This window comes from Eschrichtius robustus, chromosome 11 (assembly GCF_028021215.1).
Source record: "Eschrichtius robustus isolate mEscRob2 chromosome 11, mEscRob2.pri, whole genome shotgun sequence".
NCBI lineage: Eukaryota > Metazoa > Chordata > Mammalia > Artiodactyla > Eschrichtiidae > Eschrichtius > Eschrichtius robustus.
This window is the reverse complement of record NC_090834.1, coordinates 74,984,722-75,002,963: the sequence shown is the minus strand read 5'-3', so window position 1 is coordinate 75,002,963 and position 18,242 is coordinate 74,984,722. Positions and strand designations below refer to the sequence as shown.

Here is an 18,242-nt window from a genome sequence, read left to right as displayed (position 1 = left end):
ATTTCCATGAATAAATACTCCCACCAGTGGTCAACTTCAAGCTACCGACTGAATGTGGAGTGAAGAACACACAGTGGGTTCCAGAAAGCCAGGGTGGGCCGGTTCCAGAGCACCACTGGGACAGGTCTCATGAACTGGTGAATCCCCAGCACCCGCAAAGGCCTGGACCAAAGAAAATGTTGGTAGAAGAGCAGAGTAAGAATGGGTGGGTGGGCGGGTGGGCGGGTGCAGGATGCTAGAAACAGCTTGTCCTTTGCCAGTTACTGCCACCCAAAATGCCACAGAAGGGAGAAAACTCTGCTCAGAGCTGTCTTGCTGAAATGTCTTGCCTGGTGTCAGACAGACCCCGCCTGTGCAGGGACTGCAATCCTCCCATTGCAGATTCCTGCCTTCAGGGGTTAAAGGTCTGGGCCATCAGGAGCCCCTTGAGGCTAACATTTTGGTGGGACTGCAGGCACTGTGAATGACCATGTTGTACCTGGTCCAGCCCTCATCTCACGGACCGCCTAACTGGCATCCTTTTCTCTCTAGTCAGTCCCCCCACTATTTCACCCACTATACTCTCGCCAGAGGACGTTTCTCAAACCAAATCTGATAATGCAGTTATCTGAGGACGGAGCCTTGGGCCTTTACCCGTACAGGCCTGCTCCTGGCAGGATGGTGCCTGGAAGCGGGGGCAGAGGGGACCTCAGAAGTCAAAGGTGAATGGCACCAAGGACTTGATGAGTATCTAATTCTGCCAACCTGGCCCCACCGCACAAAGATCAGCGCTGAAAACTACTCCTGGGCAGCCCTCCAATCCCACCCAACCCCAGTGATTAAACCGACTCATCGATTCTAACACTGGTCATTAACCTCCCCGGGGTCTTTAGTCATGACCTGGTTAATGCAGAAGTTGGAGCATATCCTGGTGCCCTGCAACACCAGCTAAACTTAAAGATGAATCTGACAGGCTGTGCCAGACTGTAAGTTTTGCCCCAGCAAAGGAAGAGCAGTTTGCATTTGCCTTTGCCAACTCAAAACTTCAGGAAACCCAAGACAATGTCCTGTGGGTCTGATGAGCTAGATTATGAAAGCTATGGGGCAGCACGTTGGTGCAAATGGGGTTTTCACTTCCTGGTGCAGCTGCCCCGCATGAGCACATCCCCGGGAAGCTAGCCTGGCCTGGGCTCTGGACAGAGGCTGCAGGAGCTGCTGGAGACAGAGTTCCGGGGCATCCCTGGGCCCTGCACTGTCAGGGCTCTGTCTGCATGACGGAATCTTCCTGCCCCATGTCACTGCTCCTCCAGGGCCAGCAGGGCCTCAGGATGGCTGCTGCTGTTGTGGCCCCAGGGCAGGGATGGCAGTGCCCCAGCTTTCAAGGCTCCACCTGGGGAGGATGAGCTTACCTTTGTTAAAGAAGTCACAGTCATATGCTGAAAGAGAGAGAACAGAGACTTCTTGAGAAACCTGGAACAGATGCGCAGGGCCAAAGCCCCATCCCAGCTCTCTCTCCTTCCCCAAGGGCTGGACCTGGCCTGTCTCCCAAACTCCAAGATTCAGACATGGTCATTAGATCCAGATGTCTTAAGGTGTAGGAAATACAATGGCTCCCTCTCTGTGCCCATAACACAAAGCTCAAAGCCTGGCCCAGAGTAGGCATTCGGCATGTACCAAATGAATGAATGAATGAATGAATGCTGGGACAGAAGGGTATGTTTTGTGTGACCTCAAAGGGCAAGAATTGAACCAAGGAACAGAAGCTCCAATAGGAAATGTTGTGGAAGGTCCTGGAGGAACGCAAGCACAAGATAGAAGTCGGTCTTTCAACAGCCTTGAGCAGGAAGGGACCCAGGGCCTCCAGAATCCAAGCCTTTTTCAGGCCCCTGGGTGCAGTCTCCATCAGGTTTTGATAAGCTCCTCCAAGTATGTGCTCCATACGCCCCCTAGTGGCACAGAGCAGCACCACAGCTTGTTCCCCTGGCACGTAGGCCATGGATTCCTTAGTCCATTGGGATAAGCTGGGGACTTTGCAGGGGGCACCTGAGGCCAGGAGCAAGACCATGAGAAGCCAGTTGACCCAGCAGATCTGGGACAAAGGCTGAGGAGGAGTCTCCCTCACTCGCAGGCATGGTCTGAAGAGAGCTACCAACTCCACCCCACACCCCCAAGCCCCATGATGAACACTCTTCCTTTGCATTTGGCATTGCCCTCTGGAAACAGCACCAGGAATCAGTAGACTGACCCACCATGTGGCTATGGGTAAGTATGTGCTTTTCCTCACTTGTGGACTCAGAAGATTGAACTCGAAAATTAAAAGATCTCTAAGTATCTGGTTTCAAGTGTGTACCAGGTTAATGGGAGGTCGCCCAGAGAAGTCGTCAAGAGCCAGCTCTCTAGAGACCCGCAAACCTGGACTGAAATCCCATCTCTCTCACTCATCAGCTGTGCATACTGAGACAAGTTTCTCAACCTCTCTGAAATTTAGTGCCCTCCTCTGTAGGACGGGGACTACCGCTAGTATCTGCCCCATAGACTTGTGAGGCCTGGACTGGGGTAAGGCAGGTGCTCACCTCAGGTGCAAAATTTAAGGGGACCTCAAAAATCTCAGCAATCAGGATATGTAATATTTTAATACAATTTTTTAATTGCAAAATTAATGCAAAATATCCATGATGAACAAAATATCAAAATTTTAAAATAGACAAGATCAGTGACAGCACCTTGCTGAGCCATACTGCAGCCTGAGGCAAAAGGAAAAATCAATAATATTGAGGCTGTCATTACTTAAAATTGTGATATTTTGTTTATCAGAGATGTTTTTGCGTTAGTTTTGATTTTTTTTTTTAATATTGCCTTAAAATATTGCCTTTTTGGGTACCCCCTTAAATCTTGTGCTCCAGGAACTGGCCTCACTTGCTTCACCCTAGGCCTGAATATTAAGTGAGTTAATGCACAGAAGGCACAGGGCCTGGCACACAGTAGATTCTCAGTAAACGTGTGTTCCCTTCTCCTTCCTGAAGGATTTTTATCAGAGAAGTAGAAGGAGAAGCAGACTGCATGAGGACCCAAGGCTTCTGTGATGGAAGAGGCTCACGGTAAAATGGGCAAAGATAAAGGAAGCCAAAGGCAGATTCTGCTCCATCTTCTTCCTGAGGTCATCCTGCCTGGAGCTCTCATGCCAGCACCCATGTCCCCACGAAAAATGACAGCAACCTCGGCTCTAGCACAAGCACCATGCCAAGTGCTTTACCTGCATTTTCTCATGTAAATCTCACAGCTCCCTGCAAGGAAGGTACAGCTCTCTTAACCCTCAATTACTAGTCAGAGTATAAGGAACATGCCCCAGGTCACCCTGCTTGGTGGAACTGGAGTCTGAACCCAGACAGTGTGGTCCCAGCACCTGTATAATAACCACTGCACCCCAAGGTGAGGCGTCTTGCACCGGGAAGATCTTTGGTATGCAGAAACAAATAATAATCAATTAATTAATCATTTAAGTTTCTATGAATTTTATTTCATCTTCTAAATATTTACTTTTATATCTATTTTGTGACATACATTTACACTACTAATAGTACATATATACGTACATGCATCTATGTGTATGTGTGTATGTGTGTGTGTGTATATATATGCATGTATGTGTGCTCAAAATGTTTTTATTTGATAGGAGTGCACAACCAAAAGCATTTGCAGACCACCAGTGCTCCAGAAAAACTGCTATCTTGTGGTGCCTCTGATGGGCCCCATGAGTCTCACCTGACAAAGGGCTTTCACATTCACTATCTCGTTTGACCCTCACAATAAACCTGGTGGGACAGGTCTATTCCTATTTTTCAGATGAGAAAATGGAGCCCCAGAGAGGTTGGGGGACTTGTTTGAGGTCACACAGCTTGCAAATGGCAGCTCTGGGTCTGGAACCCAGGGCTCCTGACTCCTCTGGTAAAGTGGTTAAGAGCATGGGTTTGCAGCCAGACCATCTGCAATGGAGATGAGCCCTGGCTCCTCCACCAACCTGTGTGACCTTGAGCATGTTACTTAATCTCTCTCTTTCTAGCCCATTTCTCCAACTGTAAAACAGGAATAAACAGTCCTACTTCACAGGGTAGTTATAAGAATTCAATGAATGATAAGCACAAGCCAGAGTGATGGGACCCCACAGGCCTGCCCACAGAAGGGGCCCCACTCTCCCCCTCGGATGACTGGTCTGGACACTCACGGCAAAGGCGCGGGGTCCTCCAATCGACGGCCACCCCATGCTGGCAGCACTGGTGGGCATAGGCAGACACGCTGGCACAGAAGCACTCACAGTCACCGCCCCGGCTGCACCCACAGGTGTCTGTCAGGCAGTTTGAGTAAAACCAAGTGACATCGACCTAGAGGAGGTCAGAAGTCAGATGTCAGAGGACAGACCCTGAATGTTAGCCCTTCAGAGTCTGGGCTGATGCCACTCAGCCTCAGGGAGCAGCATAAACGTGAAGGGACCACAGGATGGGGCGAGCTGCCCATGTAGGGTGAGGGCAGAAAGGCAGGCAGCTGAGAGGGAAACGTTAACTCCATGACCCAGGTAGACCCTGCTTTTGAGAACTAAGCTTTCTCCTTCCCCGGGCCTAGGCTATTGGATCCAGGGGCTTAGGGTGTGGCTGAGAAACAGATGTGGGGTGTGAACCCCCAGCCAGGGCCAAAGCCCATCTGACGGCAGCCTTCGAGGCCCTGGAGGGGGCCATGCAGAGCTGAGCACCAGCTCTCCTCTGTCTCCACTGAGGGCTGATGCCACAGCATGAGGGGTCTGTGTTCACCATTCAGAAGAACTTCCTGATTGGGAGGAAGAGCCAGATCGAGATGGGCTTGAAAAGGACACAGAAGCTGTTTGACTGTGTCTGTCCCAGGGAAACAGGGCAGACTCATCCGAGCAGACCAGAGGCAAGGGAATGGCAGAGGTGAATCTTTCCTCTGGACCTGAGGTGTCTCTCCAAGGCATGGAGGGTCTGAGAGCAGAAGGGATTCCAGGGAGGTGGGAAGGGGGCCCAGGAGCAGCCAAGCCTGGAGTCCACTCACCACAGGGTGGCAGGTCTCAAACACCTCGCTGAGCAGGATGCTGCACTCCTTTTTGGCAAAGGGTTCTCGGAGAGGATTCAGGACACACGTGTCTCGGGGGTCGAGGGTGTCTGGGCACTGAGGGGGCAAAGGCAGCGCTGTTGATCTCCCTACCACTCAAATGCCTGTTGCCTGATGTGGTGGACAGACTCTTAGAGTGGCTCCCTTGATCCCAGCCTCCTGTGTTCATATCCTTGTATAATCTCCTGCCCTTGAATGTGGGAGGGACCAAACTGACAAGTCGACAAAAGACAGCAAAGGTGACACATGGATGTGGTTATGTGCCAGTGACTGCATTATCATGTTACATAAGAGTGCAGAGCCCATCTGGCTGGAGTCTCTCCCTTGCTGGCTGTGAATGGCACGTGGCAGAAATGGTGGGTGGTCTCTAGGAACTGAGGGTTGTCCTGGGCCAACAGCTTGCAAAAAAAACTGAAGCTCTCAGTTCTATGACTACAGGGAATGGCTGTCAACACCACATGAGTGGTCAGAGAAGCATATCCCTCTCCAGTCGAAGCTTCAGATGAGAGCCCAGCCCTGGCTGACACCTTGGCTGCAGCCTGTGATACTGTATGCAGAGAACCGAATCAAGCTGTGCCCTGACTCCTGACCCACAGAAACTGGGAGATAATACACGTGTGTGGTTGGATACTGCTAAGTCTGCAGTTATGGTGTTACACAGCCACAGAAAACTAATACAGATTTCCCTGATGTCTGCTGAACCTCCTCCCCCGGCCTACACTGTCACTAGAGCCCCCCAGGGTATGCCCAAGGGGATTATTGAGAGAGAAATGACAGTGAGGGGTGAGAGGAGGGAAGCAATAAAGGTTAGTCACCCACTAAGCTTCTCTAAAATGGAATGGGTTAGAGCATACTTTTCTGAGGCTGTGAGAACAGCCTTGCCCCACCTCAGGATTACATTTAGCTCCAGGCCATGACTAACTGCTCCCCTGACACCAGTCTACATAGGCTTATTTCCACCTACTCCCTAACAGAGAACTAGGAACCTAAGATCACTCAGTCCAAGAAAGGCAAATATGTAACACTCATATCACCACTCTCCAATGCAGCACCCATGGCAGACATAACTAATCACTCGCAGTTCTTCCAGCTGAGCCTGACACAAGTGTTGGTATTTCTCAACATAGCTGCCCAGGCAGCCTCATCTGACTGATCAGATTTGTCACATGAAGTGAAATTTATTCACTATCCCTCTCCCAGCCCCTTCACTTCACAGAGGACCACAGAGAAGATGGGACTTACTCAAGGTCACCCAGCAAGTCACTGGATGATCTAACACAAGAACCCCAAATAATAAAACAAACAAACAAAAGAAAAACAAAATAAAATAATCTTTTAAATAAAAGAATAAGACAAGAACTCAGGTCTCCTGCTGTCAGCTCAGTGATGTTTCCCCCCATCGCTCACAGCTTGGCAGCCTCAGACATCTCCCAAACCTCAGAGACATCCCCCATCATTTCTGCCTCTGCTAATATTGTCCTCCCTCTCTCTGATACATTCCTCCATCCAAATATGGTCTATCTTTTAAGTACCACACTAGTGCCACCACCTTCAGGAAGCCTTCTCTAATTGCCTCAACCCATGTGGGTCTCTCTTGGTCTCTCCTGTGTGCCAGACCTATCGCCAGGCACCGGGGGCACAGAGATGGGTAAGATGGTAATGCTTCAACAAGACTCATCTTCCCTACTAGGTGGTCATCTCTCCTAGGACAGAGACTTTGTCTCCTTCCCAGCCTCAGCCCTCCTACCAGGAGCCCAGGTCAGCCCTCCTTCCCTAAGCCCAGGTCCGGGGGTCTGATGTGTGAGATGGGATGGTGCATGTCCTCAGGCCACAGGACAGAGTCCAGGGCTGAGGATGCTGGGTCAGAAGCTGAGAGAGAGGTTGCAGGAGCAGCCTTGCACCAATGTCCCTCTCCCCTGACCTGTGGCCAGTTTCTCTCAGTGTGACCAGGGTCCATTCGGGTGAGAGGAGTGAGCAAGCTTGGAGAGGTTTTACCTCAACTGTAGCCCAACTGCCACCAAACTCCTGGGGGTTAGTTAACTCTAACTTCTCTGGGGTCCTCATCTCATTGATGGTCTTTAAGTCAAAGTTCCCACAGAGTCCTGCCAGCTGGCCCTGAAGGAAGAGAGAATGGTCAGTTTCAGGCATTCCGAGGGTGAGCCACAGGCAGAGGGGTCGCCATGAGCCTAGGAGTCTGTCGTGGGCCCAGAAGCAACTACTGGGGTCACGGTGTGCAGAGAGAGACGAGTCAGAGGAGAAGGGGCCCAGAGTCGGGTGGGGCAGATAGGACAGCAGGCATGATGCACCTGGCTGTTTGGCGAGGGTACAGCTCATGCAAGGACACCCAGTGGGTTGGCTTGGCTCTAGGAAGGAGCACAGGGCCCGTGAGGGTCACTGATCACGTGACTACCTGCCACTGTGGCCCCGCCTGAACGTGCACCGTGGTTCTCTGGTCCCATAAGAGGGTGATGTGTTCCCGTGGGAAATGCACCAGCGTGAAAAACCCTGCTCGCCACGTGTGGACCTCCTGCTTCTCATCCAGGAAGCTCTCCGGACTCTAGGGGGACAGAGGTGGCCATTCCTGAGGCCAGAGTGTCCCCCAACACCTGGGTCAGCTGGGCCTGGCTACAAGTCACTGCCCGGCCCCAGGAGTTCACCAATTCCTCTGCCTCCCCTCATGCCCTGACGTTGACCTCTGGGCTCCTGGCCGTGGCCAAGGAATTCAATCTGGGCTGAGGACTCAGTGGCTCCAAGAGAAAGTGCTGTGGTAAGGAAACCAGTCCTTAGCCCTCTTCTGCCCCCTATTAACCGGCAAATTGTCCATACAACCTTCACCTGCACCAGGCCTTACGGGATTTCCTGAGTCGTCATCGAAGATGATGAGTGAGTTCCCAACGTTGATGGAAATAAATTTCCTGCAGATGATGCCAGAGCTGTAGCAGTTTACATTTTCTACAATCACAGAGAAGCTGAAATCGGATGTGCTCTGAGGAGAAATAAGTTAGTGCAATAAACCAGGGAGAGAAGAGATTCTGCTGAGAGGCATGGGGTAGAGGGACACAGACTCTGAAATAGTTTTCAACCCACTTCTACTTCATATGAGCTGTGACTCTGGGCAACTTACTTCAGTTCTCTGAAGCTCAGTTTTGTTTTGGGTGCCTGGTGCAGTGTTTAGCATGTAGGGACTCTCCAAAAAGTATCTGATGAATGAATGAATGAATGAATGAACATATAATAGGGATGACTGGTGTTGACAGGGGTGTAGGGGAAGGGGCACTGTCTTACACACACTGATGATGCTAATGTAAGCCTTTTTGGAGGGCAATTTGCAGGCACTGGACAACATTCTAAACGTATAACTTTTATAGCAATTCTGCTTCTAAGCGTCTAGAGACACATCCACACAAGTATTCATTGAGCATTTAAATATTGACAACAACCGAAATGCCCATCAATGGCGAATAACAAACTAGAGTACATCTTTTCTGTGGAATTCTACAAAAAGAAGAAGAAAAATTTACTGACTATATGAGATAATGTCCAAAATATACTATTAAGTGATAAAAGCAAATTGCAGGGTTCTATTCATAGAAACTGAACAAAATGTGTGTGTGTGTGTGTGTGTGTGTCTGTCTGTCTGTCTGTCTGTCTTATGGAAAATGATCTTGCAGGATTCACACCTAACTGTTATGAGTGCTTATTCAGCAGGGAGTAGGAACAGAAGAGCTGTGAAGAGGAATATTTGTTTTTAATATATGCTTCTATATTGTTTTACATGTTAGTGAAGAGCATGCAAAACCTTTGAAATTCAAAAAATAAAACAACGTCTATAATCTTTGTCTTGTGGAGTTATTGAAATTATGTGAAAGACCCCAGCACACTGCCTGCCCCATAGACAGGACTTATTCCATAAAAGGTTTGTCATTATTATTATTATTTCTGTTACTTTTACTACCATATAATGAGATGGACAGGCCCTTAGCAAAACCAAGGTCCCTGAATGTGTCTGAGGCGCTCTCCTACCCGCCCTGTTGGTACCGTTTTCTCCTTCTGGAGGGGATCCTGCCTGCACACCAACTCTCCAGTCAGATTTCTTGGTTCCAACCTGACCCCAATTCTGTCCCTGACTAGTTGTGTGACCTCGGGTGAGATACCACCTTCCCTAAGCCCAAGTTGCTCCAGCTATAACATGGGCTCAATAAACTCTGTCTTGCTGTAAGAGTTAAGTGAAATAATGCTTTAGAATGGCTTGGTAGACCACCAGGGATATAATAAAAGTCCAGAAAGCATTTGCTTTTACTATTGCAGACAGAAAAACCACTGGCACCCAAGGGGGCAAGGTTATAATGGTGAGTGGACAGGCAGTAGGGTATTTATGACTGGTGGGCTCTGTCCAGCCCCAATCTTGCTCCTTAGCACTTCCTTGAGTCTCTAAATTGCCACACACCAGGGCTTAGATCCTCCCACCCACCTAATTACGCACCAGCTGCTCTGGGTCCCTGTAGAGCCAGCTGGTACACACCCAGGCACTCACCTTGACCAGGTGCACTTTGCATGCTCCCACGAAGTCAAATGGGAGCCCATCAAACGTGCGGTAATGGCGGTCGCCATAGGCGGTGCAGGTGGAGGCACAGGGGTGGAGGGTGCACTGGAACGAGCCGTGCTGGCACACACTGAAACACACATGCCCAGACCCCTGACAGGGCATGCCCTGCCCCCACCCTGAATATCCAAGATGGAGCCACTGCCCATCAAGTGCTCACTGTGTGCCCATTGAGCGCCCACTGTGTGTCCCTGGGCCAGAGGTCAACAAACATCACTGACCTCCAACATATGCCCAAAGGGTGGCAGGGTGGGTCCCCATTTTATGTAGGACACACGGGCTCAGAGAGGTTAAGCCAATAAATAACAGAGCCAAGATTGAATCCAGATCTATCTGACTCCAACGTCCACACTCTCTTTACCACCCCAATTGTTCATTCATTCACTCATTCATTCAACAAGTAATAAGCGTTTACCATATCCCAGGCATTATTCTAGGAGTTTCAGATACATCAGTGAACAAAACAGCAAAACACCTCTGCCCTTGTGAAGCTTATATTCTAGAGGAGGAAGCTACACACTAAATAATAAGTAAGCATGAGTAGGTAATAGCGTGGGTAAGAAGGTGATGAGTGCTATGGGGGAGAAGAAGCAAGATAAAGGGGATTGGGAATGTGTGTGGGGGTGGGTTGTAATTTTAAATAAGGTGGACAGAGGAACATGTGAGCAGAGACTTAATGGAGGTGAGAAAATTAAGTATATGGACATCTGGAAGAAGAGCATCCTGGGCAGAGGGTACAGCCTTTGCAAAGGCCCTGAAGAACCTCAGGAAGACAACACAGCTAGAATGGAGAGTGTGGGAGGAGAGGAGGAATTCAGGGAGGTAACAGAGGTCCAGATCCCGTAGGCCCATGAAGGCCATTGTAAGAATGGTAGGAGTGAGACCAGGAGTGTTTGGAGGATTTAATCACGGGAATAACAGGATGATTTATGTTCCACTCTGGCTGCTGTGCTGAGCCTAAGCTGGAGGGTGGAAGCAGCAAGATCAATTGAGAGGTTCTTCTGCAACTCAGGAAAGAGCTGATGGTGGCTCAGAGCAGGGTAACAGCGGTGCAGGAATGCGATCCAGATTCTGGATCTATTTTGAACGTAGAACCAAAAGGATTTTCAGACAGCTTGGATGAAGGCAGTAAGAAGAGAACTCAAGGATGATTCCAGGTGTTCTGGCCTGAGCAACTGGAAAAATGAAGTCTTCCTCCACCCGGATGGGAAAGGCTGAGTGAGGAGCAGGTCTGAGGGGGAAGATCAGGTGTTCGGTTTTGGGCGTGCTGGTGTCTGGCATGTCCATTAGACACACATGTGGTGAGGTCAAGTGGGTAGTTGGATGTGTGAGTCTGGAGTTCAGGAGTAAGGTTTGGACTATGGGTAGAAATCTGGGAGTCAGCTGCCTATGGATAGGCCTTATCACCATGAGACTGGGTGAGTTCACCAACAGAATGAGTATAAATACAGAAGAGGTCCCTCGGGGCACTCAGTATTAAGAATTTGGAGAAGAGGAAGAATCAACAGAAGAACTGGAGAAGGGGCAGCAAGAGGGGCAGGAGGAAAATCAAGAGGGTGGGGAATCCCAGAGTCACAGGAAGAAAGGTATGACGGCAGAGAATGATAACAAATGACTGACTGTGTCAAATGCTGCTAATAGGTCTAGGAAGATGAGGACCAAGTGATAAACACTGGATATAACACCATGGAGATTATCGGTGACCTTGGTAGGGATAGTTTTCGTGGAATGGAAGGGAGAATGGGAGAAGAGGAATTGAAAGCAGCAAATACAGACAACTGTTTTGAGAAGTTCTGCAATAAAAAGGGAGCAGAGAGATGGAGCACACACTCATTAATGTGAGATGAATCCCGAAGTCTAGGAGACCTTCCTCAGCCTACAAGAGACGTAAGGGTTCAGGGGAGCTGAGTGGCTGGGAAGGGCTCGTACAGAACACACCCGTCTCCAAAACACCAGACCAGGAATCAATACACCAAGCCTGACCTGAAGTTACTTTACACAGGGTCTTGTGCCCAGCCCGACCCCTTGGACAGTCACTGGAATGTGATGTGGGGCTAAGAAGGAACAGGTTCCACTGGGTGGGGACCTCCACTGGAATGAGCTGGCCAGACCTCTTTGAGGGGTCCTCGTCCTGTTTCCTTTCCCTCTTCATCCTAGCCCCACTAGTCTAGCTGATGTGCTTTGGTCATTTTCCAGAGAGTTGTAGGAGCCAGGGCTCAGGGGTCCCTGATGTGTCCCCTGACCCCCTGGGGCAGTGGCAGGGCCACCTCGATCCTGCAGACACACCAGGGCTGGAGGAGCACTTAGACTCTCAGAGCCCTGGAAAGCCCAGGCTGGGCCCTCTGCAGGAGCGCAAGGGCACAGGGGGAATGTCAGGGAGGCTCCACATGCCTCCGTGTGCCAGGAACACAGAGGACATCTGGCAAAGGAGGCCACAGCAGAAGCCGCCCAGCCTGGAAGGCATGGGTTGAAAGGCCTCATTAGCTGTTGGGGTAGTTATAAGGCCTTTGCGGGGGTGGGGGGAGTCATTGGCGAACCTCAAGATTTAGGTGATAACAAGGTGGGAGAGATGCTCAGCTCTCCCAGAAGCAGAGGACAGGTGGAGAGTGGGAAAACAAGTTATTTAAAAAAGAATCACCATAGACACTTCCAAGAGCCAAGCCTTTGGAAAGTTAATTAACATGAGTTAGGCACAGCAGCAGTGGAAGCCTGGGAGGATATTTAGGAGGCTGAGTCTCTACCCACTTCCATTCCCTGCTGCTTGGCCCAGGGCAGGCTCTACAGAACTGGCCCCAAGCCTGTTTTCAAAGAATTCAATCCAGGTACACACACTCTCACATATGTATACTTATATTAACAGATATACAGTGTGCAATATATTCACATATAAACTCACTCTCACATATAATCATGTACATATTCATAGGAAATCACAAATGCACATTTTACATATTGTTCACTTACATGTAAATACAAATATGCACACCCAGCGCATGCACATATTCACACACTTTGCACATACATGTCCCCACATACTAAATGGATGGAGATGCACACAAATGTATATAAATATAGCTGTATACATACAGAAATTCATAACTGTATGTATCCACTAACATATTCAGGATTATGAATGCCCATCTTTTCATATACATGCATGTGCATATACATTCACATATGCAGTCTATGCATTTTGGACACGTGCCCACACTTGCACATCCATATACATATGCAAACACATCCTCATGATTACAAATACACATCTACACACATTCATATACATGTTTGATCAAACTCACATTCATGTAAATACTCACAAAAACACTCCCCAAAATTCTTTCTATGTGTACACTTGTATATATACACAAACCCCTACATAGCACAGAAACACACAACATGAATATGAACATGGTTGAAGGGGGGATTCTAGATTGTACTCATGATCATGCATCCCATATCCATCCTCACCCCCAGCAAAAAGCAGAGCCTGGATGGGGCCCTCACTTACCAGGAATGGCAGGGAGACATGACCTGGTCCCCAGGGAAGTACTCCTTCCCCTTCCAAGTGCATGGGCACTCCTCTGGCAGGAAACAGGCATCCCCGTGTCTGAGCAGGCTATAAGGACACAGCAAGCAGGTGGTCAGGAGAGCACCCTTCCCATCTCTGTCACCTGTGGAGGACCCTGTATCCACATGGATGCCCTGGAGTGGCTCTCAGCATTTACCCTGGAAGACAGTGACCATGTACCCACCACCATCCTGCTGCTACCCAGTGGGGTTCAGAGGTACCTTGGTAACTGGAAAAACCAGAGACAGACTTGGCCCAGCTCAGAAGTCTCTGCCATACATCAGGAAGCAAGGCTCAGCTCTACCAGCCACATGCCACCCCCCACCCGCCAGCCAGGCTGGATGCCAGTTGTCCCGTAGGCACTAGATGTATACTAATGAACAGACCATGGACATGGGCATTGACCCTCGCTACCCAGGTGGCTCATAGAGTAACTAGTAGATTGCACTGAAAAGAAATGTTAAAGGGAATTTTTCAGGAAGATGGAAACTCAGATTCACATGGAATGAAGAGCTCCAAAAGTAGAAAATATGTTGGTAAATATTTTTTTAATTATTTTTAATTTCTTTAAGAGATAACTGAGCATTTAGAACAAGATTAATGTCAATGAATTGTGGGGTTTATAACACATGTAGAAGTAAAATGTATGACAATAATAGTACAAAGGACAAGAAGGAAGTAAATGAAAGCAGACTGTTACAAGTATTCTACCTAAAGTGGTGAAATATTAATTCACGGTAGACTGTGATAAATGAAAGATACATATTGTAATCTCTAGAGAACCACAAAAATAAAAAATGCCAGGATATATACTTGAAATGAAATAAAGGAGAAAAAAAATAGAATACTAAAAAATACTTAACCCAGGCTTCCCTGGTGGCGCAGTGGTTGAGAATCGGCCTGCTAATGCAGGGGACAAGGGTTCGAGCCCTGGTCTGGGAAGATCCCACATGCCGCGGAGCACCTGGGCCCGTGAGCCACAATTACTGAGCCTGCGTGTCTGGAGACTGTGCTCCGCAAGAAGAGAGGCCACGATAGTGAGAGGTCCGCGCATCGCGATGAAGAGTGGCCCCCACTTGCCACAACTAGAGAAAGCCCTCACACAGAAACGAAGACCCAACACAGCCATAAATAAATATAAAATAAATTTTTAAAAAAAGACTTAACCCAAAAGAAGAAAGAAAAGAAAAAAAACAAAGAAAGATAGGACAAACAGATAACAAATAACAAGATGGTAGTATTAAACTCAGTCCAATTACATTAAAGGCAAATGCATAAACCCTCTAATTACAAGGGAGAAACTGTAACACTAGTGAAAAAAGCAAGACCCAACTATATTTTGTTTACAAAAGACACAGTTGAAATATAAAGGCACAGATAAGCTAAAAGTAAAATGATGGGGAAAGATATCATGCAAACACTAGTCACAAGACAGAGTGGCTATATTAACATTAGACAAAGTAGACGTCAAGATAAGTAGTATTAACAGCAATAACGAGGGCTATTTCATAATAACAAAAGAGTCAATTTATCAACAGAATATAAGAATCCTAAATGGGTATGCACCAAGTATGAGAGCTGCAAAAACTCATAGAACTAAAAGGAGAAAAGAGACAAAAGCACAATTATAGTTGGAGATTTCAACGTTCTTCTCCATTACTAATAGGCAAAAAATCATCATAGATGTGCCTATAAATTTGACAACTTAGATGGAATGAACGACAAAAACACCAAATATCTATAAATAAATTCAATGACAAATGTGCAAAACTTTAGGTGAAAACTATGAAACACTGCTGAGAGAAATTAAAGAAGGCCCAGTCAATGGAGCAATAATGACATGTTTGCAGATCGGAGGACTCACTAGTATGAAGATGTCAGTGTTCCCAAAGTGACCTACAGATTCAGCACAATCCCAATCAAAATCCCAGAGGCTGTTTTGTAGAAATTGACAAGCTGGTCCTAAATTTATGTGGAAATTCAAAGAACTAGAAGTGCCAAAAGAAACTCTGAAAAGGAACAAAGTCGGACCACTATCAATTTCTGATTTCAGGACTTACTATAAACCTTCAAAAATCAAGACAGTGTGATATTGGCCTAAAGATCGACAAATAGATCAATGGAACAGAATAAAGAGTCCTAGGAATAAAGACACAGAGGTAGAGAATGGACTTGAGGACACGGGGAGTGGGAAGGGTAAGCTGGGACGAAGTAAGAGAGTGGCATGGACAGATATACACTACCAAATGTAAAATAGATAGCTAGTGGGAAGCAGCCGCATAGCACAGGGAGGTCAGCTCAGTGCTTTGTGACCACCTAGAGGGGTGGGATAGGGAGGGTGGGAGGGAGACGCAAGAGGGAGGAGATATGGGGATATATGTATATGTATAACTGATTCACTTTGCTATAAAGCAGAAACTAACACACCATTGTAAAGCAATTATACGCCAATAAAGATGTTAAAAAAAAAAAAAAAAGAATAAAGAGTCCTGAAATAGACCAACATTTATACAGTCAATTGACTTTTTTTTTAAGGTGCCAAAACAATTCAATAGGGAAAGTAAAGTCTTTTTTTAAATGCGGCTAGAACCACTGGATATCCATCAGAAAAAATAAAGTGAAACAACTCCATTTTACAGCATATACAAAATACAATAATTTTAGATAGATTATAGATCCAAATGTAAAAGCAAAATTTATAAAGCTCCTAGAGGAAAACATAGGCGAACATCTTTGGAACTGTGGCAAAGATTTCTTAGGACACAGAGAGCACTAATCATAAAGAAAAAAGTGATAAGGTAAACATCACCAATATTTTAAACTTCTGCTCATCAGAAGTTTTTAGACATATTAAGACACTGTAAGTAAATGGATAGGCAAACCACAGACTGGGAGAAAATATTTGCAATACGGATGTCTGACAAAGGACTTGCATCCAGAATCTATAACTTCTGCAACTCAATTTTTTTTTTACAAGCAAAGTTATTTATTTATTTATTTGGGCTGCACCGGGTCTTAGTTGCGGCACGTGGGATCTTTAGTTGCAGCATGTGGACTTCTTAGTTGCGGCATACATGCGGGATCTAGTTCCCCAACCAGGGATCAAACCTGGGCCCCCTGCATGGGAAGTGCGGAGTCTTAACCACTGGACCTCCAGGGAAGTCCCTACAACTCAATTTTTTAAAAAATCAGCTAAATAAAAAGTAGGCAAAAGACTTGAATGGACACTTTACAAAGGAAGATATACAAATGGCCAAACAACACATGAAAAAGTACGCATCATTAGTCATTAGGGAAATACAAATTAAAACCATAATGTTATTTGACTATGTTCTCACTAAAATAACAAAAATGAGAAAGACTGAAAGCATCAAATGTTAGTGAGGATGTGGAGCAGCCAGAACTCTCACGCAATGAGAGGCTGAAGTCGTACAAATGTTTTAGAAAGTAATTTGGCAATTTCTTACGTAGTGAAACATACCTCTACCCTAGGACTCAATTCCACGCTGAAGTGTTCATCCAAGAGAAAGCAGCCTTATTTAAAATAGCCCAAACTGTAAATAACTCCAATATGCATCAACATTTGAGTGGATAAATTAACTATTTTATATTCATACAATGGAATACTACTGAGCAATAAAAAGAAACAAACTACTGGACAACGCAACAACGTGGATCAACCTCAAAGACATATGCTAAGGAGAAGAAGCCAGACATCAAAGGGTAGATACTGCATGATTCTACTTTCATAAGGTTCTAGAACAGGCAGAGACTATCTATGCCAAAATGAAGAACTATGGTGGAGGGATGGGGGAGGCACTAACTAGGAAAAAGCATAGGGCTCGAAGGAATTTTTTGAGGGGACAGAAGTGTTCTCTATCTTGATGGAGGTGTGGGTTACAAGAGGGTATAAATTTATCAAAGCTTAGCAAACTGTATACTTATAATCTGTGTGTTTTACTGTATATAAATTATGCCTCACTTTTAAAAAATTAAAAGGAAAAAGAGTGAGACACGAAACACTGATTGGAAGCTCCATATTTAAGGGGGGGGGCCATCATTTTCGTTGCGGAACCCCCAAAATGTCAGTTTCTAGAGTTTTTTTTCTCTTGGCCCAGCCAATTTGCAGAAGAATCATCTTTCATTTCTGGCCTGGGAGGCAAAAACTTTGATGCCACCATCCAGGGAACCAAGCTGGGGAAGAAGCCTGGGTCCCAGCAGGCTTTCACTCAATCTCCCTATTTTCACTCTACATCTCATCCCTGCCTGTGTCCCTGAGATCAAAGCCTCTGACTTGACTTTTCTAGAAACTCTTACCACCTTTCTCTGATGGATGGGGTTAGGGAATCCGGGAGTTTAACTGCTCCTTATCCAGACTTGCACCTCATCCTCCTGTCTTGCTCCCACCACCCCTCTTTCTGAGATGCCTGGAGCCTCCTGTTCCTCAAGCCGTCAACACCATGTAGGCTGTTTCTCCTTGGCCTTCCTTCTCTACAAGCATCAGCTGTCATCCTCTGCTCTGCAAGGTCAGTTTCTACATAGCCACCCTCGTTCCTTCTTCAAAAACTATTGACCCATGTCATGCCACTGTCATCCCATCCCTGCTCCCTTTGTCCCTGGTGATTTATACTTTTTTTTACTCCACTACCAACATTTCATCGCGATTGTCAGAGGAAGCAGGAATAAAATAAAAAAGCATGTGCTTAATCCACAGTGCTCTACCTGAAGCCGCTTAACCTTTCTAAGCCTCCGGTTTTTCATGTGTAAAATGGGGATAACGACGCCTTCTTCCCAAGGTCATTACGAGAATTTAATTATAGACCTGGGCACACTGCCTAGCACTTAGTAGATACACAATAAATATTGGTTTCTTACCCTTCCTTTCCCCATAATTGCATCAGACACCAGTGACGGGCTGGCTCACCGCCTTCCATCTTCACCCCCAGGCCCTTCCCTGGCCCCCACCATCCA

The 18,242-nt window shown here is 46.9% G+C and overlaps 1 protein-coding gene across 1 annotated transcript in view; it reads right to left on the bottom strand.

The window, feature by feature from the left end:
• OTOG (otogelin) overlaps nt 1–18,242 on the bottom strand; it is an 85,858-nt gene that overhangs the window by 32,812 nt on the left and 34,804 nt on the right. The window contains exons 24-31 of the mRNA XM_068555585.1: nt 13,212–13,319; nt 9,635–9,773; nt 7,952–8,086; nt 7,511–7,657; nt 7,096–7,215; nt 5,041–5,157; nt 4,202–4,358; nt 1,389–1,415 (exon numbers count right to left, since the gene is read on the bottom strand). Of these exons, the coding sequence (XP_068411686.1) occupies nt 1,389–1,415; nt 4,202–4,358; nt 5,041–5,157; nt 7,096–7,215; nt 7,511–7,657; nt 7,952–8,086; nt 9,635–9,773; nt 13,212–13,319 (950 nt within the window). The remainder of the gene's footprint in view (nt 1–1,388; nt 1,416–4,201; nt 4,359–5,040; nt 5,158–7,095; nt 7,216–7,510; nt 7,658–7,951; nt 8,087–9,634; nt 9,774–13,211; nt 13,320–18,242) is intronic.